This window comes from Portunus trituberculatus, chromosome 43 (assembly GCF_017591435.1).
Source record: "Portunus trituberculatus isolate SZX2019 chromosome 43, ASM1759143v1, whole genome shotgun sequence".
NCBI lineage: Eukaryota > Metazoa > Arthropoda > Malacostraca > Decapoda > Portunidae > Portunus > Portunus trituberculatus.
The window spans coordinates 17304190-17331464 of record NC_059297.1 but is presented as its reverse complement, the minus strand read 5'-3'; the positions used below and the strand labels follow the sequence as shown (position 1 = coordinate 17331464).

Below are 27275 nucleotides of genomic sequence, written 5' to 3'. Positions count from 1 at the left end.
ATATATATATATATATATTATATATATATATATATATATATATATATATATATATATATATATATATATATATATATATATATATATGGAAAATCATGACATGATACATAACCCTAAATTCAGAATAAGACACTCATTCCTATGACACTGTCCTGCAATAAACAAGAGATGTTACACGCATACACTTTGAGTACAGCACCTTTCCTTTCATCAATCGATCGATCTTACTTAATGAGAGAGAGAGAGAGAGAGAGAGAGAGAGAGAGAGAGAGAGAGAGATCCTCGGAAATACTGGGAGGAGGTTATAGGAGGAAATTTCGTTGACCGTAGGAAGGTAACTGCTGGCGAGGCTGACCACATTGCTACTGCACCTGTACATTTCCCGCTTCCTCTACTCCTTTTCTTAGTTAAGTTGCGCATTTTTTTCCTTTTTCTTTTTATATTCTTCCTCTTCTTTTCACGCAATTCTTGAGAGAGAGAGAGAGAGAGGCTTATTTACACAACTCTTTAGGAGTATAATCCACAATAGTACGTATCTAAGAAGTTGCAAGTGATAATAATTAGAAAAAAATTTACTTAAAAGTGAAAAGGAGATCAACTTACTCGAATAACGGAAAATGCCTGGACACCTTCATGTGTACTGTGGTCGTGGAAGTCGGCGAGCGGCGGCTGGCAGTGAGTGGCATCGGCGAGAGGCGGAGAGCCGAGATTGCATCGACGCCACTCAGTGAGACACCGCGGGTCAGTGACATCAGGCGTGGAGCACTCGGTCCCACTCCCAACGTACTCCGTAAGTGTACAGTCAGAGTTAGAAGTTAAGTAACATTTTGCTCTCTCATCCACTTTATTTGTCGTTCTCCTTCATTTTCAAGTCAAGATATCTCGACAATCTCTTACAAAACGAGTAGATTGTTAGTGGATTATGGTAGAAAAACAGGAAACATGTAACACAGTATATGTGATTATATATCTTACTTTGCACTTGTACATTCCTGATTTTTGCACCTGGTTAGTATAGGCATTGAACATGTGGGGACTGTACATTGAGTACGTGAGTGGAGTTGTTATATGTGGAAGGAACCCTATGTAACAATAATAATGTTACAATAATGTAAGCTTTAAGAAAATATTAGGTGGAACTCCCCACTTGTTGGCGAGGCAGTGAGATACTGTGTACGGTTATGGTGAAGTAAGGAAAACACACAAAGCCGGAAAGTATGGTCTGCATGAAGTGTATTTTATGATCAGCTGATCGCGAGACCAGGAAAACGCAGTTGTCCCTTCAATTTGAAACTTCTATGTTAGTACGTAGTAGTTATTAAATGGTACAGTAAGCAGTGCATATAAGGAAACAAGAAGTATATGATCATAGCATCTAACCAAAGTGCCAACTGTTCTGTTGAGACGTGTGCAATTGTGGTAGGTAGGGGCTGTGCAGGGCTGCTGTCATGGGAAATGAATCCAGTCACGCCCACCGCTCTAGTGGATGATCTTTATTTAGTTTAGGTTTTAGGCAGAATCATGTACTTGGTTCCTTACCCCAACTTTTGTTTTTATGTATTTTTTTTTTTTTTTTTTAACTATATAGACTAGAATTGAAGACTTATGGAAGCAGGCAATAGGATCTGTGTAGACAATCAGTGAATCCGTGGTATTTATTACCAAGTCTGTTCCACGCTTGGGAACAGTTTTAATTTTCTGGTGGAATTTTGTATTGTGAAAGAATCTGCTCTTCATCGGTCACTGTTGGAAGCATATCTAACCCCATTTTACTCCATTGAAAGATTATAAGTTTTTCCCATGGGGTCCACAGGTGGTGAATCTTCCTTGCTACCACCCTCCAGTTAGGAGGTTAGATTAGTTTATCTTGTGGGATTTTAAAAGAGGTGGAGGCATCCCATTCCCTCTCTACTGTGGTTAGGTAGTAAAAATAAATGTTAGGTTAGATTACTTTACCATATTAGGTGATCCAGTAGGCCAGGGTGGTCAAGGGTAGAATAGGTTGAAACTACAAATATACCCAGGTTTCTTTATCATCACCTAAAATTAAAATGAGTTGTTTCAAATAAATTCCAATCAAATCTGAAGTTGTAGTCAAGCTTGATTAGTAAGGCTGTGGCCCCTGATCATGCTGAACCTTTGGCATCTTGATGTGTCTTCTCTGTTAGGTTCTGATTGATACCAGTTTGGGCTCTTAGTAAGAAAAAAAGTAATGTTTTTAGTTTATGCCGATTCCTTTTTCATCGTTTCCTTGGCCCTGTAATAGCTAGCGATTTCTCCCATACTAAATCTAACCACTTATTGTAATTTCTTTACCCATAATGGACCCATCTCACCAAGAAATATAAAAAAGAAATTGTTAGTTAGGTAAGGAAAACAACCCAGAGAGAGATGATTGCTAATTGAACAAATGCTCAATGGTACACGGATCAGGCAATGTCCATGTGTAGGTTCAAATCCCACCACATTGTATCTTGAAACTTCATCATCTGTCAAGTGGTTTAAAGTTACCTACATGTCATTATGATACCCAGGTTCTAGCTGGATGTGTAATTGCCTTACACCAAAGATGTGCTTGAGTGGTGATATGGGTCCTAATGTGGGTATCACTATAAATAAAATTTCCTGTACCACTAATGGTTGGAAGCTGAACAGCACTTCCCATACTCTTCAAGTACATCTACAGGCACTATAGGCCATAACATATGAAAAAGAACTTGAGTCATGTTCCTTTCTGTCCTTAGGCACCCAATGGAAAATTTATCTCAAGACTAGATAGATTTTTACCCATGGAACCCATGGAGCTCTTGACAGGAAGAACAGGACTTTATCTTAGAGGTTGAGATCAAAATTATCATTAAGTCCATAGATAATTTTGAAACATTTTATCAACCAGGGGCGTTGCCTGGCCTGGGCATCCGGGGATTTAGCCTCGGATGTTTTTTCTTTTGCCCCAGATAATTCAACAGAGGTGCAACACAACATACTAATGATGGGAGGACAATAAAGTTCAAGTTAAACTGACTTGTGATGTGCATTTTTGGGGGAAATATGGCTGCTCATATATTCTGTAGGCATCATCACACAACTTTTTCACATGGTCTGATGTTAAAAAAAAGAGCAAACTAAAAATTGAAAATCATGTAACCTCTCACATGTTTAGAAAATTGCAGAGAGGGAATATGATTTCACTTCAGTCAAAATTTTATTTATTTTTGCTTTAATCCCTGTGTTATCTATATGTGCATCATCCTGTTTCTATCAATATAATATAATTTTATTTTGACAGATTTTAAAGTTACTGCAAGGATAAAGAAAGCACAGAAATAGAGCTTTTTTTCCCCAGGAAGGATCCTCTAGACTTCCCTATAAGGGTCTGGGCTCAGGCACGGCCCCCTGAAGAGACGGCCGCTCCAGTGGGGGTAGACGAAGTCAAAAAAGTAGGTTAGGGGGGGGGGGACACTAGCTCGCAGTCAAGGCCTAAGTATACCTGGGTGTGTGAGGTCCGACCCTGAATTCCTTTCCTTTCTCGTCCTCCTCCCATACTCTCTGTCTTTGTTGCCATTTTATTTATCTAATTAAATATTTAAAGAATAATACTGTAGGTGTAAGAAACATTTTTTTGTACTAATAGTTACTTACACTCACAACTGCATAAAAGAAAGTCTCTCTCTCTCTCTCTCTCTCTCTCTCTCTCTCTCTCTCTCTCTCTCTCTCTCTCTCTCTCTCTCTCTCTCTGATGATGATGATGATGATGATGATAATAATAATAATACAACTGCAGGCCATAAGACAGTAGAGCTTCATTCTTACAAAGCACAGCAGAGTAAGTAACTGTTTTAATTTTCTTCTCTGTATTCTAGTATTTCCTCTGTTTTCTATATATTTCTATGTATTTCTTCTATGTTTTCTATGGGAAAACTGTCTTCTTTCTCTATCTCCAATGGGGAAAACTGTATTTCTTCTCTGTCTTCTATAACACTGTATTTCTTCTCTATATTCTATCGGGGAAACTAGATTTTTTCTAGTATATATATATATATATATATATATATATATATATATATATATATATATATATATATATATATATATATATATATATACTAGAAGAAATCTAGTTTCCCCAATAGAATATAGAGAAGAAATACAGTGTTACTCACAGAAGACAGAGAAGAAATACAGTTTTCCCCATTGGAGATAGAGAAAGAAGACAGTTTTCCCCATAGAATACATAGAAGAAATATATAGAAATATATAGAAAGCAGAGGAAATACTAGAATAAAGAGAAGAAAATTAAAACAGTTACTTACTCTGCTGTGCTTTGTAGGAATGAAGTTCTGCCGTCTTATGGCCTGCACCTATTTCTCAAATTCCTCATTGTGTTGTGGGAAAGAAAAGACACTCACTTTCGGACCGTTTGGATAATTTCCATTGAACTTTGGAACACAACACATGTATGGCATTGTAAGCACCTAAAAAGTTCACAGCAATAATATCCTGAAGCTTGTTTTCTGCCTTAACATTCGCTGAGCGCAGTGCTGACAGAGCGTGACCTCTCTCTACAGCTACCTTTTCATCACTACTAACCTACTTGACGGTCTTGACCTGACGCGCCACCCCACTGTCCCCCCCATGGATGCGGCCGTCTCTTCAGGGGGCCGTGGCTCAGGCCCCAATGTTTTCAGTCCCAAGAAACACACCCTGTTATTAACCCTTCACAAATGAACTCTTTAATTGTCTATCACTCCATACCTTCCATGCATTTAGATAATTTTATATTGTTTTTTACTCTCCTTTTCCATGAACGCATTACACTTTCTTTTTCTTAAAGATAAAGCTTCATTCATATATATATATATATATATATATATATATATATATATATATATATATATATATATATATATATATATATATGTAGGTCTCAGTTATACAGTTTACAGAATATAGAAAGTGGTCATCTTCACCCACAAATCCCACACATTAGAAGTAGGACATGACTAGTGTTTAAGCAGTTTGAAGGTACTGCAAGCTGGTGTACTTAGCACATAATTTCCTCTTATCACTACACTTTATGTACATAGAGTTGTGCATTTGTGTATAATCTAGTTATTGATGGGAGAATTGTGATATGTACCAAGAAAAAATAACAAGGATAGTAATAATGAATTGTAATATATAGATGTGTATTTTTCTTGACAATCTTAATGCCTGTAGTGAGTGGAGAGTGTGTAGTAAGCTATATGTAGTGTATTGCTTATAAAAGGAAGAGATCTATTTTCATGATGATCTTGATGCACTGACAGGAAATGCTTGTAGTGGGCCTTCTCAGAGGGAAAGTCCCATCCTCCAGGCTAGCTAGTGTTGCCATTTCTGTCATGGATTTACTTATTAAGATATATGCTTGAAGATATGATTTGATTCTTTTATGGTGGTGTAAGGAATGATTGGAGAAGGATCTTATGTAAAGTTTAACATGTATTGAAATGGAAGTTGTGTTCTGTTGTGAATTCATATTCCATGATGTATTTGGAACTGCTGTCTTTCTAAGAGTGAAAGTGAAGGTTTTCTGTCCTCTGGCTGACCTGTAGGGAGGACAGACATCCATACCTTTGAGCTGCAAGTTGCTGACTGCAGTTGTTGTTGTAGACTGTTGCTTCTCTTTTACCATTACTACTACTTTATATCCCAGATCTAACTAGTATTTTGATATTGTGTGTTTTAGTTTAATTTTTCAGTTGTCTGGGCAAAACCATTTGTTAAATTTACTAGAGAGCTAAAAATTAATATGTGATCTGAATTTGCACTTTTCTTCATGTAAATACTGCATTTCAAGTATGTGATGTACATTTTACTATGGCAGGTGAAGATGCCAAGCTTCAAGAACACTTCAGATCAAGCAGGATGGCCGCAGGATGTTGGGATTCTTGCCATGGAGGTGTACTTCCCTGCTCAATATGTTGACCAACAGGAGCTGGAGACTTTTGATGGAGTCTCAGCGGTATGTACACCTGTGTAGATTTTTTTTTATTTTGAGTCAACCTTGTTATCATAGCTACTTTGAGAGATTTACTGTATGATGGTAGATTTTTTATAGTAAGATTTTTGTTTTTTATATTGTTTTTATTGTTATTATTATTATTATTATTATTATTATTATTATTATTATTATTATTATTATTATCATTATCATTATTATTATTATTATTATTATTATTATTATTATTATTATTATTATTGTTGTTGTTGTGAGAATCCAAGTGAAGGTTGGTAGCTGGCAGGCTTGCTGGCTAGGATCACCAGAACATAATTATACTAAAGGTTCCTCATATTGAGAATCATGACTGTTTATGGGTAGGAAAAGAGTGAAGGCACTGTGATGAGAGAGAGAGAGAGAGAGAGAGAGAGAGACAGTGAGAAAGCTGGCTGCATGTCTCTGACCTGGAAAGTTGGTAATCAATTTGAATTGTGAAAGGTTTATTAAGGTAAATGTTGGAACACTTATGTCTATCTGTATGTGTGGGGGTTTGTGTTTGTATTTGTTTGTTTATAATTTTAAACCTAAAAATTTGTTTTTACCTTGATAGGGAAAATATACAATAGGTCTGGGACAAACAAAGATGGGATTTTGCTCTGACCGGGAAGACATCAACTCTCTGTGCCTCACTGTCCTCTCTCGCCTCATGGAAAGGACTGGTGTTGGTGAGTATGTACTGTTCACAACTAACAAATTCTTTGACTTGCTACTAGTATGAACAGGCAGGAATATGTGGTTTCACAGGAGAGTATATTAAATCTGGTAGTTAATCATCGGATCACACAGGGATGCCACAGAAAGCCTGACTTCTGATCTTTCTAAGATTTCTGATTGGGGCAGAGAAAACTTAGTTGTGTTCAGTGCCTCAAAAATTCAATTCCTCCATCTATCAACTCAACACAACCTTCCAGACAACTATCCCCTCTTCTTCAGTGACACTCAACTGTCTTCCTCTTCTACACTGAATATCCTCAGTCTATCCTTTACTCATAATCTTAACTGGAAACTTCACATCTCATCTCTCCCTAAAACAGCTTAAAGTTAGGCATTCTGCAGTGTCTCTGCCAGTTTTTCTCACCCCTCCAACTGCTAACTCTGTACAAGGTCTTTATCTGTCCTTGTATGGAGTACTCTTTGCATGTTTGGGGGGGGGGTGTCCACTAACACAGTCTTATTACATAGAGTGGAATCAAAAGCTTTTTGTCTCATCAATTCCCCTCCTCTGACTGTCTATCTTCAGCCTCTTTCTTACCAGTGAAATGTTGCATCTCTTTCTGTCTTTTATCACTATTTTCATGCTAACTGCTCTACTGATCTTGCTAACTGCAAGCCTCCTCTCCTTCTGTGGCCTCACTTCATGAGGCTTTCTTCTTCCTCTCATTCCTATTCTGTTCAACTCTCTAACGCAAGAATTAACCAGTACTCTCAATCATTCATACCTTTCACTAGTAAACTCTGGAACTCCATTCCTTCCTCTGTATTTCCATCTTCATACGACTTGACCTCATTTAAGAGAGAGGTGTCAAGACATTTTTCCCTGAATTCTGGTTAACTATCATGTCTTTTAGGGAACTGGCAACTTTTTTTTTTTTTTTTTCATATTTTGTTGCCCTTGGCCAGCTGTCCCTCTTGCATGAAAAAAATTAATTTAACAACTCTTGGTAAAATGTAATCAATACAAAATCAAATTACAAACAAAAGTTACAGATAATCCATAGTTCATTTTTCTTTCAACAGTTCCTTTTCAATTGTATTCTAAACTTGCTGCAAACAATCATGAAATACATAAGGAAGATCCTTAACACCAAAGAAGTTAAAGGTAGGAGAAACTACTTTAAGATTAATGGTTCTTTTTTGTGTACATGCTATTGTATAGGCATGTGTATTTTATACCATATATATGCTAAATACAAAGTAGAAAATACTAACATTTTGTTTTTAGGAATCACTCCCAATTAATTGTAACATACATGTCTACCCATACACTGTACCAAAAAGCAATCCAGAACAAAAGTACAAAACTGGTTTCTCTCTCTCTCTCTCTCTCTCTCTCTCTCTCTCTCTCTCTCTCTCTCTCTCTCTCTCTTTTGTGTTAATAAAGTTTTGGTGTGAACTATTACTATTAAGGTCTTATTTTCAGGGTATGAAAATATTGGTCGGCTCGAAGTTGGGACAGAAACAATAATTGACAAGTCAAAGAGTGTTAAAAGTTGCCTAATGCAGCTTTTTGAGGAGTCTGGTAACACTGATGTTGAAGGTATTGACACAACAAATGCTTGTTATGGCGGAACTGCTGCTCTTATCAATGCCATCAACTGGGTGGAGTCCAGCTCCTGGGATGGTAAGCATTGTATTTATTTTTAAACTTTCAAATATAACTTATTTTGAATGCCAAATCTTCCTTGATGTTTGTTTCTTTGCATTTCCTTGAGGGTGTGCCCATGTAGTCTCTATATTTGTTCCTATCCATACACAATAACTAAACCCCTGCCATCTCTCAGGCATTCCAGTACTGCCCTCCCCTCATTTTGTTGTCGTGCATACACTTTTACAACATCTACTCCTGCACTCTCATTGGTCATACTTATGCTTCATGTGATATATATATATATATATATATATATATATATATATATATATATATATATATATATATATATATATATATATATATATATATATATATATATATATATATATATATATATATATATATATATATATATATATATATATATATATATATATATATATATTTACACACACACACACACACACACACACACACACACACACACACACACACACACACACACACACACACACACACACACACTCCCCTAGGGAAGAATTTAGTATGTGCATATACGTATATACAGTTTAGTTTTGTCTTATTGCTAACAGTAACTAATGATTTTTGACAAGTCAGGCATGAATTTTTTTCTTATGCTTAATAGATTATAAATTTATGATATAACTTCTTAAGAGAAAATAACTGATCTTTATATGTTATATTTTTTTTGGAAACAGCAGCCACAACAATTTAAGCATACCAAAACACTTAAAACCAAAATATTTATCCTCCACCAATACTGTTTCCTTCTTTTGCTTTGATTTTATATGCTTGGTGACAAAAACATTGAAAACTTAACAATCCTGAAATATGACTCCGTTCGTATCAAAGTATTCAGTTCATAATTTCACTCTGAGCACAGAAGATAGGGAGATATATACCTATCTTTTGTGCCCAGAATGATTACAGACTGAATACTTGTGTAGGAACTGAGTCATATTTCAGGATCATTGTGTTTTTAGTGTCTGTCACCATGCATATAAAATCAAAGCAATATATATATATATATATATATATATATATATATATATATATATATATATATATATATATATATATATATATATATATATATATATTTTTTTTTTTTTTTTTTTTTTTTTTTTTTTTTTTTTTTTTTGCTGGGCTTGTTTGCAGTTACAATAGGGAGGGAATACAACAGTTATATATATATATATATATATATATATATATATATATATATATATATATATATATATATATATATATATATATATATATATATATATATATATATATATATATATATATATATATATATATATATATATATATATATATATATATATATATATATATATATATATATATATATATATGTATATATATATATATATATATATATATATATATATATATATATATATATATATATATATATATATATATATATATATATATATATATATGTGTGTGTGTGTGTGTGCGTGTGTGTGCGCTAATTGTTTTTGCTAATCACTATTGGCAGATATAATATTGTTGGTATCAAAATCCATTTGTCATGAAGGCATTTGAGCAGTTGTTTTCCTCTCAAAAATGTCTATTGCTTTTAACAGAAAAAATCATAATAGGTAGACATAATATGTGTTAATTGTTATGTTTGTTGAGATACATCACAATTAAACAGTCATGCATATGTAGTATATGTGTTTGGATATGAAGGGACCCTGTTGCTCCCTGTTGCTGTTGTTATTTTGCAAAATGTCCTTATTAACTTTCAGGGTTTCATGACTTTTGAGTTTCTTCCGTTTTCTTTATTCAATGTCATTATTTTTGCATGAACAGGTAGATATGCAGTGGCCATTGCTGGAGACATTGCTGTGTATGCCACTGGAGCAGCACGACCTACAGGAGGAGCAGGGGCAGTTGCAATGCTGGTAGGGCCACACGCACCACTCATCATGGAGCGAGGTAAGTGGCCATGTCAATTTGGCTCTTTGTTGCCAAAGTGAATGTTTCGATCATATTGTGTTACATGAAATGAAGGGCTAGTGAAAGATACAATAGATAAAAAGAAATGCATGGTAATATATGGACCACAAAAGAAAAAAATTTGAAATTTGTGAAGGAAAAGAAAGAGAAAGAGATGGTTAAGCAAATTATCTCAGTGGTTCAGGATGAAAAATAGAGTCTAGAAAAAGAAATAGAAGAAGAGAGAAAGAAGGAAAAAAGCAGGAGGAGAAGTATTGATAATGGCTCAAGAGGATATACATGTGGAAGAAATACAATACAGAGATGGACAGGCAGAGGTTTTAAGCATGACAATTAGGACCAGTGAGAGGGAAAGGAGGAGTATCATAGTAACATATATGCCACCAAAGACTAATACATAAAGGCTTGATGTACATAAAGAAATGCAAAATGAAATGCTAAATTGCTTGGACAATATGTTAGAAAGGACAGAAGTGTGCTATTTGTGGGGGATCTAAACTGCATATATGTAAATTAGAAAGAAATGGATTTAAACAATCATACTGGACAATGGGTAGAAGAAGTGTTACAACTACCAATGGTAAACACAATGGATCAATGGTTGAAGAACTATACAAGGTATAGAAGGGAAGAAGAACCATCTATGCTTGATTTGATATTCACGGAAAAACAGAGCCTGGTCCAGCCATCAAATATCATTGCCCAATGGTAAAAAGTGATCATGTGGTTCTATAAATGGAAATAGAGGATCCTGCTACAGAAATTTTGAAGTGTAATGAGGGACACAAACAAAAAAAAATTGAATCATGTCAAAACAAGTTTGAAAGGATTAAGAAATTACTTTGGTAGTATTGATGGGAAGGAAACCATGCAAGGGAAGACAGTCCAAGAGAAGTATGAAATATTCTTAGACAAGTACAGTACAATGAGAGGATGTAGAGAACAACTGGTGGAACCAGTTTGGGATGTGATCAACAGCTCTTAATGGAAGGGGATAGTACCAAGGGAATGGAAAAGAGCAAACATAGTCCTGATATATAAAGGAGGAAAAAAGGCTTTGAAATTGTAATTAAAGAAAAATGGTTATGATATCTGGAGGAAAATGAAATAATAAATAACTCCCAATTTGGATTTAAAAAGATCATGTATAACAAATTTACTAAGCTTTTATACAAGAGTAATAGATGAGGTACAAGAGAGAGATGGTTGGTTGACACGGTGTTCTGTATTTAGATATTAAAGAGACTTTTGACAGAGTACCACATAGAAGACTCCTATGGAAAATAGAACACATTGGAGGAATACAGTGAAGTACGTATCTTAAACTGGATGACAGATTTCTTAACAGAAAGGAAAATAAGGACAATGTTAAGAGACACCCCTTCAAGTTGGAGCAGAGTTACTATAGTCCTGCTCCTCTAACAATGTGGATTGGGTGCGGCTTGTTGGGGAATTCCCGCTGTACAGTGGTGAAGCATGTCTCATAGCCAGTGATGCAGCAGAGTTCTAATAGTAGTAAAACTTTAGCAAATATGGTCAGCAAATATACATACGCATTTAGCCTTAGTATTACAACGTATGAGAGAGCAGTAAACTTATTATTGATAATATATTCATAAGCCTGGCAAGAAACGTGGCATACATATTTTACAGTGTTGCTAAAAAAAAAAATATACTTATAAAGAGGTTTCCTTGCGGTTTGGGATGAGTAAATAGTTCCATAGTTGTAATTAGATTATATCGTGAAGGAAAGTACTTTAAAATAAGCTGACATAAGTAAGAAAAAAACTACATTCAAATCTTCACGGCAGCAACACCAATCACGCCCGCCATCCATACAGGTGATGGGAGGTCAGCTGCGGTGTCCTTGACCAGGAAGAAAGAGAGGGAGGGGTAAGAGAGAGGGAGGAAGAGGGAAAGAGGGGGGGTAGACAACGAGGGGATTAAAGGTATGGCAGCGCTGTCCTCCCGCTATTTCCCATGGGGGCCGCACCCAATCCACATTCTTAGACGAGCAGGACTATAGTGGTGTACCACAGGATTCAGTGCTGGCATCAATTATGTTCCAAGTATATATTAACGATATACAAGTGGGTTTGAGTAGCTACATAAATTTGTCAGTAATAAGAAACAATGAGGACTGTATGGAATTGCAGAAAGATGCTGAAAAGATCTGGGAATGGACCCAAAAGTGCAAATCAGAATTTAATCCTAGCAAATGCCGTGTGATGGAAATGGGTAAAAGTAAAAGACCTTCATAGGAATACAAAATGATAGAAGAGGTTATAATGAAAAGAAGGGAAGAGAAAGACTTGGCAGTGATTATATAAAACACCCTTACTTCAGAAAGATGCATAAATGTCTTATTTACTTCAACATACAAGACATTAACAAATATCAGGATGGTATTCAACTAAATGGATAAAGAGTATGATGAAAAAGATCATAACCAATATGATAAAACCTAAACTAGAATATGCAGCAGTGGTGTGGTCACCATATATGCAGAAGGACATCAAGAAACTAGAAAGAATCCAAAGGACTGCTACAATGATTGTGCGAGAAATAAAGGATCTTCCCTATGAAGAAAGATTAAAGGAAATGGAACTACCAACTTTGAAGGGTACACAGGAGAGAGAAGATCTAATAATGATGTATAACATAGTAAACGTTAAAGAAAAGATAGATAGACAAGACCTGTTATCACTGACTGAGGATGGAGGTAGATGAACAAGAGGACACTCCTAGAAGATCATGAAAAGCCAGTGTTTGAGGATAAAAAGTTTAGTTTTCCACATAGGATGGTTGACATTTGGAATGGTATGAGTGAAGAGATTGTAGCAGCAGAAACTGTGCAGAAATTTTAGGAAATGTTGGATAAAAGTAGATATGGAGGCAGATCACCATGAGCCCCACTCGAACCCTGTAATATACAATTAAGTAACACACACACACACACACACACACACACACACACACACACACACACACACACACACACACACACACACACACACACACACACACACACTTTCAAGAGACAAATTGGATGAAATTCAAGAGTGCTAAGGGAGCAAATGAAAAGTGGAAGGAATTTATAAAAATATACAAAGAAGGTGAGAAAAAATTTGTACCAATAAGACAACATAGAGAAGTTGGAAAGCAGGACTGGTTTAACGATAGATGTGAAAAGGCTAGAACAAGAAAAGAGGATGCATGGAAGAGGTGGAGAAGGAAAAGACGGATTAAGCAGTGGGAAAGTTACAAAAGAGCAAGAAATGAATATGTGTTGATTAGAAGAGAAGAAAGAAAGAAACAAGAAAAGGATATAATTGATAAATGTAAAGACCAACCAAGGCTTTTTACAGACATGTGAACAACAACATCAAAAATAGAGAAAGTATTGAAAGTTTAGAAGTAAATGGAGTATGCAGTGAAGATCCCAGGAAATGGCAGAGGCTATGAATGGATGCTTTCGGAAGGTATTCACAAAGGAGACTGCTTTTGACAAACCACTGGTAATGGAACAGAAAGGGATTATGAAGGAGTTTCAAGTAACTGTGGAGGAGATCAAGAACATGATGGGGAGTTTAGAAGTGAGAAAAGCTGTGGGACCTGATGGGGTATCAGGATGGATTTTAAGAGAATGCAGGGAGCAACTGGCAGAAAAAGTTTGTGAAGTAATTGATGCCTCATTAAGGGAAGGTGTAGTGCCCCAAGACTGGAAAAGAGCTAACATTGTCCCAATCTATAAATCAGGTAACAAGAGAGACCCATTGAACTATAGACCAGTGTCACTTACAAGTGTGGTAGCTAAGATGTGTGAGAGGGTGGTGAAGAATAGATGGACAGACTTCTTGGAGAAAAATGACATACTTTGTGAGTGTCAATTTGGTTTTAGAAAAGGGCGTTCATGCACGACAAACCTGATATGTTACTATTCGAGGGTGATAGATGTAATACAGGAAAGAGATGGTTGGGCTGATGGAATATATCTGGATTTAAAAAGGCCTTTGATAAGGTACCACACCAGAGACTGATCTGGAAACTTGAAATGGTAGGAGGAGTGCATGGCAGTTTACTAAAATGGATGGAAGACTTTTGGTAGGAAGAGAAATGAGAACAATAATTAAGGACAGACCATCAGAATGGGGATTGGTGGAGAGTGGAGTTCCACAGGGATCAGTGTTGGCACCAGTAATGTTCGGTCTACATAAATGACATGGTGGATGGGGTGTCCAGTTATGTGAGCCTATTTGCAGGCGATGCAAAATTGTTAAGAAAAGTGAGATGTGACAAAGATTGCGAACTACTCCAGGAAGACTTGGACAGAATATGGAAATGGAGCTGTACATGGCAAATGGAGTTCAACACGACAAAATGCAAGAAAATAGAGTTTGGCAAGAGTGAAAGAAGAATCAGGAGTATGTACAAGATAGGAAATGAAGACATAAAACCAGTCATGAAGAAAAAGACCTTGGGGTGACAATTACCAATGACCTATCGCCAGAGAGACATATAAACAAAATAATTGGAGAAGTATTGAACTTATTGAGGAACATAAGAGTGGCGTTCGTATATTTAGATGAAGAAATGATGAAGAAAATAATTACTGCAATGATAAGACCGAGGCTTGAATATGCAACAATACAGTGGGCTCCGAACTTAAAGAAACACATAAGGAAACTAGAGAAAGTACAGAGGGCTGCAACAAAATGGTGCCTGACTTAAGAGATTTGACTTATGAAGACAGACTGAAAAGAATGCAACTTCCAACCCTGGAAAACAGAAGAAAGGGAGACCTGATAGCAATATACAGAGACACACACACACACACACACACACACACACACACACACACACACACACACACTGGGAAGCCAGATTGATAGAATTTTCAGAGACATAATTTGCTAAGGAATATTGGAATAGCATTTCACTACATGGACAAAGAAATGATGAAGAAACTGATAATTACTATAATGAGACCCAGATTGGAATATGCAGGAGTAGTGTGGATTCCTTACAAAAAGAAACACATAAGGAAGCTGAAGAGACTACAAAAAATGGCTACAAGAATGGTCCCAGAACTTGAAGGGATGACATATGAGGAGAGACTAAAGGCTATGGATCTTCCAACATTGGAACAGAGAAGGGAGAGAGGGGATCTCATACAAGTTTATAAATTGATCAACGGAATGGACCAATTGGACAATGAGTATCTGATCCTGAGAGAAGAATATGCCAGTCGAACCACAAGATCGCAAAGTAAGAAGCTGAGGAAGGGAAGATGTCTAAGAGATATTAAAAAGTATAGTTTCCCGCAAAGATGTGTTTAGACGTGGAACAGTTTGAATGAAGAAGTAGTGTCTGCAACGAGTGTACACAGTTTTAAAGAAAGATTGGATAAGTGTAGATATGGAGACGGGGCCACACGAGCATAAAGCCCAGGCCCTGTAAAACTACAACTAGGTAACACACACACACACACACACACACACACACACACACACACACACACACACACACACACAGCTTGTCATGAACAGAGCTGCCAGACTGATTACAGGCATCTCTCCTCATGAGAGGATAACACCTGTATTGATAGATCTGCATTGGCTGCCAATTAAAGCACGAATTGAGTACAAGATTAGTGTTATGACTCATCAGGCATTACAGTCTGGAAAACCTGAGTACTTGAGGAACTTACTGGAAACATTCCACCATGACACTACGATGGAGCTGAGACACGATGCAGACCCGGTGTGTGGTGTGTGCCTGGTCTCAGGCCTATCCGAAGATCGGAAATAATGAGCTCTGAGCTCGTTCCGTAGGGTAACGTCTGGCTGTCTCGTCAGAGACTGCAGCAGATCAAACAAACAGTGAATTACACACACACACACACACACACACACACACACACACACACACACACACACACACACACACACACACACACACACACACACACAACACACTTGCCTGCACACACACATTCGTTCACTCATGCACGCACACTTACACATGCATACACGCACACGAATATGTATACACACACACACACACACACACACATACATATTGTTGTTATTATTATTTTATTGACCACAACAAGATACACTATAAAATACAATAAATAGAATAGATTGGTCCAGCAAAATACAAATTATCTACAAAAATTATGAAATCAGACAGTAAAATTATAAAAAATCAAATACATTACACATTGCCATCAGGCATAAAATATCATCTACTCTAAAAATATCAACCAGATAGGCTGTATTTTCCAAAGATCTCCCTATACAATACCTATAGTAAATAAGAACACAAGCACGTACATTCAAACCTTAAAAGTAATAAACCCTTTAAAAAAAAAACCACCAAGATGATTTTAAATCAATTCAATAAAACAATGCAAATTTGAAAACAGGTAAAACTATATAGGAGCTAAAACAAAAGGTGATTTTAAAACATTTCAATAAAACAATGCGCATAACCCTAAAAACTCTTCAAAGAAAGGAGCGATAAGCCACAAGGCATTTTAATTGGTATATTTATATAGTAATTAAAGGGGAATGAATGTTAAAACACACCAGAAGGCATTACAGTTGATTTAGGAATCATATGTTTTCAAATTCTTGTATATAATTTTGCAAATTTGCGGAACATCAAACCTATCTGATATCAATTCTTGGATACTACTAAAGCCATGTGTATTTCTTAGGTGTTGAGTAAAAGTACAGTACTGTGTAACGTGAACTTCCGTTTGTATCTGGCCACATGTACAGAGTCTTTCTTCCAAAGGCAATCTCCCTCTGCCTCTCCTATTCCACCTTCCCACCTCCACTGCCAACGAGTGGGCGGAGACTCTGAACCGCGTAAACGCCACTCTGTGAGGCTCATAAACATGGGTGTTAGCTGTATAAACACTATGAACACTTAACGTGGGGTTGATTTCTCTATATGTTATGCGCTTAGTTGATCCTGAGTTATAAATATTTGTTTTTAATAATTCAACTCCTTCCACTAAATCATCCGTATCAGCGTGTAATAAATCAGTTATATACGTACGAGTTTGATACTGGTTTTCTAAGACTAGCTTAACAGACAATATTAGTGGGTCATCTTCCATTCTTTCTCTTTCTCTCCATATTTTAGAAAAGAACTTTCTTTGTCTAGATTTAACTAAGGAAGGAAGATCTGGGTAACCGGATTCAACATAGCAAATATCATTACACGTTGTTAATCTTACGTTTAATAAACTTTTAAGACACCAGTTATACAGCTTTACTATTGGTCTTAAATCAGCGTTCAGCCATGATTCGCATCCATATAAAATTGCTGCCATGAGGCAAGCACCAAACACGCGTTTCTTAACATGATATGGAATATCTTCGTTCTTCTTTAAAAAGGAAATATATTTCATGACGTGACCCATTTTCCTATCGGCGTGAGCTTTGACTGATGTCGATACCGACCCGTCGGCAGTGAAGGGGGATCCCAGGTACATGTACTGAGTGCACCATTCAACCACAAGCCCGTCTACATAAACTGTCTGGCAGTCTTCAGGCTTTCCATTTATGACAAAAAACTTGGTTTTTGATGCATTCACTTTCATGCCATACTTGTTACAAATTTTTTTTGATAAATGTAATTTATAAATCATTCATTCTCGTGTTGTCCAAAGGAGCACAGTATCGTCCATTAACATAAGAATGTGTAGCCAACGTAGGAACCCGTCATTTTGGTAATTATCTTTAATTAATTTGATTAGATCATTTACATAAATAATAAAAAGTAAACATGAAGTAGGAGAACCCTGACGGACTCCCACGGTGGCAACAAATACTGCGGTACCAATGACACTCTCTGTTACACTGTACATGGCAGCGATGATGCCCAGCATAACTAATCCACACCCTAGACGTCTTAAAATCCTCAATAACATGTGTCGCGGTACCATATCATAGGCCTGACTAAAATTGATAAAAGTTATGAAAAGTTTCTTCTTTTTCCTTCTCGCTAAATCTGTTAAAAGACATAATGTTACTAGATGTTCGACACAACCACGGCCTTTTTGTGTACCTGCCTGTTCGCGGTACGGCGTGAACCAAGCTTCCAGCCTTGCACAAACAACCATATCAAAGAGCTTGGCAAGGCTGTTGATTACACTGATACCTCTATAGTTTTTTGCATCCTTACGATCACCCTTTTTAAAAACTGTAAATAGTTTTGTTCTGGTCCAAGACGTGGGGTACTGGCCATTGATAAATATGCTATTGAATAATGTTACAATGAATGTTATCCAGTGCACAGGCAGCAACTTAAAGACGCCAGGTGCAATCCCATCTGGGCCACACGCTTTATCAGCATTGATCTTATTCACCTGAGCACTAACTTCAGTGTATGAGATCAGGTCATCTAGTAGTGGTATTGATACATGCAAGTCCCAACACTCGTTGGCAGGGTCAGCTGTGGCAACATTCAATAAACACACACACACACACACACACATAAACATATACATATACATGAGAAAGAGAGAAAGGTGTTCTGGCTTCTCTTGTGCTCCAACACAATCCCACACTCATAGGCTGTCATCTATTCCCATATAGAAGATCAGAAGATTTGACATAATGGAACAGTCCATTTCTAGACCTTTAGTTATGGGACAAACATGCCAACCTTAAACTTGCTCATAAAATATTATGGCTCAACTTTTTCTTTCTTTTTCTATTGTCAAAATATTTGCTTTCAGGATTGCGAGGATCACACATGTGTCATGTTTATGACTTTTACAAGCCTGACCTGTCTTCAGAGTATCCCACTGTAGATGGCAAGCTTTCTATACAGTGTTATTTATCTGCCCTGGATGCCTGCTATCGGACATTTTCCCGCAAGGTTGCTACAAAAGAACGTAAGTTTTCTGTATTGTGTGTGTTTGTAGCCCAACCTCAGTAATGTGGGGCTTTATCTGCACTGAGGTTGAGTAAGTGGGAAGAGGAAGAGCAAGAAACTCTATACATTCCAACTAGTGTTGGTGACTACACTGTCAGCAGCTAAAGGATGGTAACTGCATGTGTCAAAAGGCAAGAAAGAGAGAAGAGGTGGTGGTGTAGTGGATAAGGTGGTGAGCATGGGATCAGGCAGACGTCTACGTGTAGGTTCGAATCCTAGCACATGTCGCTTTGAAGCCATGCCATTTGTCAAGTAGTTTAAAGTTACCTACATGCCACCATTATACTCAGGTTCTAGGTGGTTACATCAAAGATGTGATGGTGTGGTGATATGGGCCCTAATATGGGTACCACTATAAATAAAATTGCCCATGCCACTAATGGGCATAAGCTTAACAGCGCTTCCCACACATACTCTTCAAGTATGCCTACAAGCACTATAAGCCATAACGTTAAAGAAAAAAATAATTCTTACATGAGTTTGTTGAGTCAAAATAGATGACATCTCAAGTGATGTTCCTATATTATATGTTGTATCTTGCCTCAGATACAATATTTTGGTTGATGTTATTGTACTATGAAGTATAGATTATCTTTGTGTGTTCTGATAACTATTTTTCTCCTTCATTTTTCACAGCATCATCTCCAGCCATGTCATTACATCAGATGGATGCTTTTATTTTCCATTCACCATATTGCAAACTGGTGCAGAAATCACTTGCAAGATTATGCTTCAATGACTTTCTTAATTGTCCAGCTGACCAAGTTGCCATACAATATCCTGGACTTGAAGCATTCAGGTAAGTTTTAAGCTCTATATTTTTGTTTATTTATTATTATTTATTATTTTTTTTTCAATGGTGATGTCTGCCATGAAGTCTTTGTACTATATTTAAGTAAATATTCTGTAATAAATAACTGAAAACAAGATAAAGTTTTATATCAGTGTACTACAAAGAGTTTTATTGTGTGATGTACGTAGATTAGTTGAGATTGAAGGAATAATATGGTAATGTAGAATCAATACTGAAACTTTCCATTTAACCATTGTTGTTGTGAAATTCTGTATATAACTGCTTTTTTCAAGCCCAGTTATTTTTCTCTTCTCTTCCCCTTCTTACTGATTCATTTTGCCTGTTCTCATTATTTCACTGATCCTCTCAGTCCTAAGTATGCTTTCAGCATCTCACTTTAGAATCATCTTTCATTGTAGCATGTTGAGTGTCATGTGCCTTCAGTGTACTCCAATTATATGATTTATGTAGAGCTTATATTCAGAGATTAATTTTATCTTCTCATAATGTTAGGATTAAACCAATATATATTTTTCTGTATTATTAAGCAGATAAGCTATTCCTTTATGTTATATAAAATCAATGTATTCCTTTTATCAGAGAGAAGAAGCTTGAGGATACATATTTTGACCGTGATGTTGAGAAGGCCTTTATGGCTCACAGTCAGGACTTATTCCTCTCCAAGACTAAACCTTCTTTGCTAATTGCAACTCAAGTTGGCAACATGTATACTCCCTCACTGTTTGGTGGACTTGCTTCTTTCATTTCTAGGTAAGTTTTTTTTTTTTTTTTTTTTTTTTTTGTGTGTGTGTGGAAGATTTATTTTATATATATATATATATATATATATATATATATATATATATATATATATATATATATATATATATATATATATATGATGTAGTTATGTTGCATAATCTGCAGTTAGTGTCTAAAACTCTAAGAAAAGACTCCATCACTGGAGTCAAAACTAGTTGTAATTGTAATGTCTGTTGTACCATGTATGACTATGTCACTATAGATACATTCCATGGAATATTATCCCCACCCCCCTTGCATCCCCTTCACTTGTGACAATTGATCAGCTGGACTGTATAAAAATGGCCACCTACAGGAGATTGGTTACTCTATTCATCACAAAAGAGCTCATTGACAACCCTGTACTAGATGCTGTAGGCTTTATACATAGAAGAAATGAAATTTTGAATAGGCAAGAGGAGAAAGGAGAGTAGAGGCCAAGTCCTTTGAAAGGTTTGTTTACAACATTGTCCCTCTACAGATTCACTTCACATGTAACTCCCTCACCACTATCTATGTGCACTATAAAACTCACCACCAATAGATAAATAGTCTAAATTTTAGTTCAATTCTTATTTACTTAACTAAGAATCAGAGGTCTTGGAATGGATTAGAATTATTTACATTATTTTCTATAGGGAGAACAGTTTTGGATCTCAACCAATTCAATTGTCTAACAGCCTTCTGGAACACATTATGTTGAAGTTCTGAGGTTCCACTGTACCTACTTACATAATGCATTACATTGACCAAGGGTTCTTGGCCTGGAGTTTGAAAATGCCCATGGGTTCACAAGATTACCAGAGTACTTATAGATGGCTGATCTAATAATATCCTTTGTATATTGAGTTAACATTCCATTCAATGTCAGATTACTGTGGTTCAGGTAGATGGGGTTCTTGATGAGAAAGAGGTTGAGAACCTCCTGACATAGACCATTTCACCTGTTGATGGTAACAGGTATGTAAAATGTGAAAAACAATCCCTTGGGTAACTCGGATTTTCAGATCACTCAAATTGCCCTTTCTCCTATTTAGTCTAACATATTGGGGGGGGTAGTGTTACTGTACATGCATGCTTTCACCATTTAAACACCAACATAAAAGATTACTTGTTGATTTCATTCTAATTTTATCGTAAGTGAAGCAGATGTCACTCTTGCTATGAAAGATGATATACAATGGTTATAATAGTTAATGAATTCTTATTTATAGGAACACAGTCGAGAACCTAGCAGGAAAACGTGTGGCTTTGTTTTCATATGGGTCAGGACTTGCAGCCACTATGTATTCATTGCGGATAACACAAGACATTGGACCGGACTCTCCACTGACGCACCTTGTTGCATCCTTGCAAGATCTCCAAAACGTTTAGATGCACGATACAAGATTTCCCCTCCTGAATTTGCTGAAACCATGAAGTTAAGGCAAGACACACATCATAAAGGTAAATATTGCTTCCATAAATGAAGCCCTTCATAACATACTGTGCCAAGCACCACATAATAAAGAATAGAAAAGAATGCAGTTAAAGTTGTACTATTTTCAAATTGCTGTGACTTAGGAACCAGTGAATATTCTTTTATATTTTTCAATATTTAGTTTACCATTCCTCCTTTCACTTCTTACTAAATCTGTTATAAAAGAAATGTATTTTATGAGGTAAAAAGATAACTTCCTGTTCCTCAAGCATAGATATTGAGAGAGACTGTATCCTCAGTAAACATATATTGTGAACAAACCAGCCAAAGATATCAATGGGAATTGCTCATAAAATCTTAATTGATCCGTGCTGTACATTTGTAAGAAAACAAAAACCAGCTAAAAAGACTTCTTTTTTATCCATTTAGAAACAAAGTAAAGAATGTAGTGTATGTTCATTATTAAAGTAACTCATATTGCCAAAAAAGTAAAGAAAAAGTAAGCATCAGGGAAAACAGCAGTGTTAAAATAGTCACTGTGTTAAAGAGCACAACACTTAGGGAAATGAGACTTGGGAATAGTTGGACCTCAGTTGCCAATATTTGCATTTCCCATTTTTTTTATGTTTTCCCTAATTTGCTTATGCAAACACATACTAAAATATTATATCAAGATAGAATAATGCTAAAATTATTAATGCATAAGTAAGACTTCAAGACAGTGATAAGAAAGTACTGTTCAACACATGGCAGGGTGGCTGATGGCTCATTCTGTAACTAGGATGAAGGCTCCTAAAACATTGAGGCCAATTGGACAACAATATCATGTTACTTGACGGGAGTTTATTCCCTAATCCAGTTTGCATTTTGTACTCTTTGGTGTCTTTCATGGAAGAGCATTTGTGCTGTACAATGCTACATTTAACTTAATTTTTCTGCCAAAAGTGTTTGGCACACTATGTTATTAAGGGCCTAATTTTCCTTGAAATGACTGTCAGAGACCCAACTGTATCGTAAATGCATAACAGAAATACATTAATAGTGTCTGGCATTGAACCATACACTCGTCATTCATTCTTTCGACATAAATCTTCCAAACTTTGGTTTAACACTGCTTAGTATTCCTGCTATACAGGGCTTGTTCCTCCCTTTCCTTCCCTCTCCCCTCTGACTACTCCATGCTACCTATTGAAATAATCTGCAATGACATTTTCCATGTCCTAGCTAGCCTAAACCCTCAGAAGACTAATTGATCTGATGGAATCCTACCTATTGTTCTCCAAAATTGTGTCTCCATGCTTGTTCTTTGCTTTCTCAAATTTTTGAACTCTGTCAATCAACATCTACCTTTTCTTCTTGCTGGAAGTTTGCTTACATTCAGCATGTTCTTAAAAAAGAGTGATTGTTTTGATGCCTTAGATCAGTGGTTCTCAAACTTTTTGGCTGCGACCCCTTACAAATTACTTCGACAGAGTGACGACCCATTCCCCCAACAAAAACGAATTTCTGTCAATCACTATGAGGCATTTCGTGTATCTGCTTGCTTTTCTATGTATGTATGTGTATGTATGCATGTATGTATATGTATGTACTTACACGTATGTCTCTCTCTCTCTCTCTCTCTCTCTCTCTCTCTCTCTCTGTATCTCTCTCTCTCTCTCTCTCTCTCTCTCTCTCTCTCTCTCTCTCTCTCTCTCTCTCTCTCTCTCTCTCTCTCTCTCTCTCTCTCTCTCTCTCTGTTAGTGGGTATTGGGTCTTTAAAGGACTGGTCATGTATAGCTATTGTTCTATTCTACAAAGAAAAAGGAAAGGGATATATTTTTAGAATTACATATTTGGAAAGATGAGTTTTCAATTCTGTTTGAGTTATGCAAGATATTTAATACTTCTACAAGGTTTGATGGAATAAGATGGTGACACAGAAAACACTGGAATGATACCTTAAGGAACAATTTATATTTTGTTTATTTATTGCAAGGGTTCCTATTATGATGTATTCAGGAATCATTTCATAGACATTACTGTTTTTTCCCCTCTGTCAGCACCATACAATGCTGTGGGTAGCATAGACCGGCTGTTCCCAGGAACCTGGTACCTGACCAGGGTAGATGAGATGCACCGTCGCCAATATGAGCGCCGGCCTCTAGTTGGAGTTTCCAATGTGGCAAGTAGTGTGGCCGCAGTCCACATGAAGGAAACATCATCAGTAACTGGAGAATCTACACAACAGTTACATTTTTAAATAAAAGTTCCATTGTCATAAATTTGAAACATTATCAATCCTCTTATGTTCAATTTCATAGCCATGTAGATCTGTAACATAATAGGTATATGCCTGTACATGTGTACCGTGTACTCTTCAAAATATTTATTTCTGGCTTCTTTGCCTTGTTGATCTAGACTTAAAGCTAGGACACAATTTCTAGCTATCATGTTGAATATTTTACAAAATATTAGCATTATTTTGTTGTGAGCATGTAGTATGTGAAAACTTTGTAATTTGACATGATTGTCTAATTCCAAAATTATTGTTTTAAATTTGCTGGAGTAATGAAAATTCATAACACTTTTTTTTTTTTTTTTTTTTTTTTTTTATTATTATTTCCCATCTCTTCTTGCTTGGGATATTGCCCTCTCCAATGTACCAATATATATATATATATATATATATATATATATATATATATATATATATATATATATATATATATATATATATATATATAATTTTTGCACAAATTTTATGGTAACTTATTGTTTTTAAAGTTTAATTGTTATATGTTTTATGAAATCTTTTAATTTTGTAGAAATCAGCATTTGTTAAACAATAATAATATTTAAGGTAGATATGTCAAAGACTATAGAGCATTTTTAGAAAGCCAGTTCTTATAGTCATTCATATAAGCAGTGAATCAACCCATCACTTAAAACACAACTGCCCTTATTTACAGACTTTCCAGCTTGCACAACTGAGATTACCTTGCAGCTAACATGATCTGTGATGTGTATGGAGCTTTAGACTCCAGGGATATACATAGCATTTTCTGGTAGAATAATGATGAATGTGAAAATTTATAATTTTTATAATGTTCTAAACTTTATTTTTGCTCTGCTATATGTAGCAGATCTGTATGTAGATCACCTACTGTTTTTGCATAGCATTTTGGTTGTAGAACCTTGTTCTCTCAGTGGTGCTATAGTTCCTAGGATGGGATGCTATAGTTAATTTTGAGAATGTAGGAATATGAAGTAAACATAATATGATAAATTTCTTAGCTGTTGAAAGTTAATTGTCAAAAAGAAAATTTATGTTAGTAGTGTTGAATAATACTTAATTTCATGGAAAAAATTTTACACTGCATTCCATGTCTCATTAACAATTCAGACCTTTCTTTAAATCTTCACACCTCAAACCTTGAGAAGACTATCTCTCTCTCTCTCTCTCTCTCTCTCTCTCTCTCTCTCTCTCTCTCTCTCTCTCTCTCTCTCTCTCTCTCTCTCTCTCTCTCTCTCTCTCTCTCTCTCTCTCTCTCTCTCTCTCTCTCTCTCTCTCTCTCACATTTTATATAAAATTTCAACTATACACAGAGACACACACCATGGGACCTTGTATTTTATTAAAAAGAAAATAGTACTAATACTTGTTATAGAATACTAGTGTAAATTAAACTTGTAAGAAAGCTAAATATTAGTTTGAAGTTTTACTGATAACATCACTAGTACGTTCTCAAAGTGTTTGCTGCCATAGATTACAAATATCCATCATGGAGTCCATGCTTTGTGCAAGCTGTAAATAATTTCAAAATTCAACTTGTAGCAGAGCATAGTATGGCACAATGCACTACTGGTTTTGGTACCAATATGTTCAATAGATACATCTGTTTAGTGATCTGTGTTAGTGATCCAATGAAGGATGCCCAATTCAGTAATTTTTTGAGAAGTTGGTATCTGAACTTTTATGGAATATGTACAAGAATATATGTCATAAAGAAGAAGGGGAAACACTGAAAAACACTAACATTAAGAAGCAAAAGACAAAATAAATTGGGGATAGAAGAGCAAAAGTAACCAAAGAAAAAAATTGTTTCAAATTGTGGCAAAACAAGTAGTGACAGGCAGTGTGGTGATGTGATAGGGATTGGAGCTTGTGTGATTTGAAATGTAGGTGGAACATTTGAGGTTTCATATTACAATGTGACTACTAGTAAATATATTCACAGTATTTGCTATAATAATTGTCATTATGTGAATATTGCTCTTTTTATTGGGACTGTGATTACAGTATTATGGTTAGTGTTGAAACATTTGTTTTTTTAGAGGTATGAAAATGGATTCAGGTACTGTTGAGTCACTAATGCCTCACAATAGTTCCAGCCACTCACTTCATTCTACACTGGATCATGTGCTTGGGAATATCGAGACTGATCTTGGCAGAGATGCACTGCTGATCCAATCAAATTTTGAATCACCTCTTGCGTCTCCTGCGAGCATGAAGGAAACTGTTTTTCACTCTCCTCAAGCGTCTGTTTTGTATCCTGTCGGCCTGAATCATGTTTACCAAAGAAATCAAAGATAAAATAATTGTCCAGCTTAATTTAGGAAAGACAATTCTACCAGGAAAAAGATGCCCAGTTTATGATTTCAACAGTACTTTTTTGTGAAAACTTGTTAACAATTTCAGCATCCAAGATAATAGCTACTCACAGGGGTAAGGTTGGAAGTGTGTTTGACAGCCCTGCTCAGAAGGTGGTGACCCTCCCAGAGCCAAGCCACAGCAGCAGGATTGTGGCGGGAGGTCATCTCATCTGTGTACAGCATTACCTGCCACCAGTGCCAAAAAGAATGATCACCACACTCAACATGAGAACACATGAATGCAACACAAGTATGGCTTATTGATCTTGTTTCTACACAAACAAACTCATGATCATTGAAAGAAAAAGAAGATAACTGTTCC

General features: G+C 36.0%; 2 protein-coding genes across 3 annotated transcripts in view; one reads left to right on the top strand and one right to left on the bottom strand.

Annotated features, from left to right (window-relative positions):
• Positions 1-600: 600 nt before the first annotated feature.
• Positions 601-24913, top strand: LOC123518227 (hydroxymethylglutaryl-CoA synthase 1-like). Its single transcript, XM_045278941.1, is given in 11 exon segments — positions 601-790; positions 5867-6004; positions 6591-6705; positions 8181-8381; positions 10200-10325; positions 19105-19263; positions 19941-20103; positions 20698-20868; positions 22113-22261; positions 22264-22344; positions 24361-24913. Coding segments are annotated over 10 exon segments (1497 nt in total). The 5' UTR covers positions 601-790; positions 5867-5872; the 3' UTR covers positions 24561-24913.
• A 1806-nt stretch (positions 24914-26719) lies between these two features.
• Positions 26720-27275, bottom strand: part of LOC123518307 — a 4108-nt gene continuing 3552 nt past the window's right edge. For both annotated transcript variants that reach the window (XM_045279047.1, XM_045279046.1), the window contains 2 exons: positions 27023-27139; positions 26720-26861 (listed from right to left, as the gene is read on the bottom strand). In XM_045279047.1, coding sequence (XP_045134982.1) covers positions 26784-26861; positions 27023-27139 — 195 coding nt within the window. In that variant the 3' untranslated portion in view covers positions 26720-26783. The remainder of the gene's footprint in view (positions 26862-27022; positions 27140-27275) is intronic.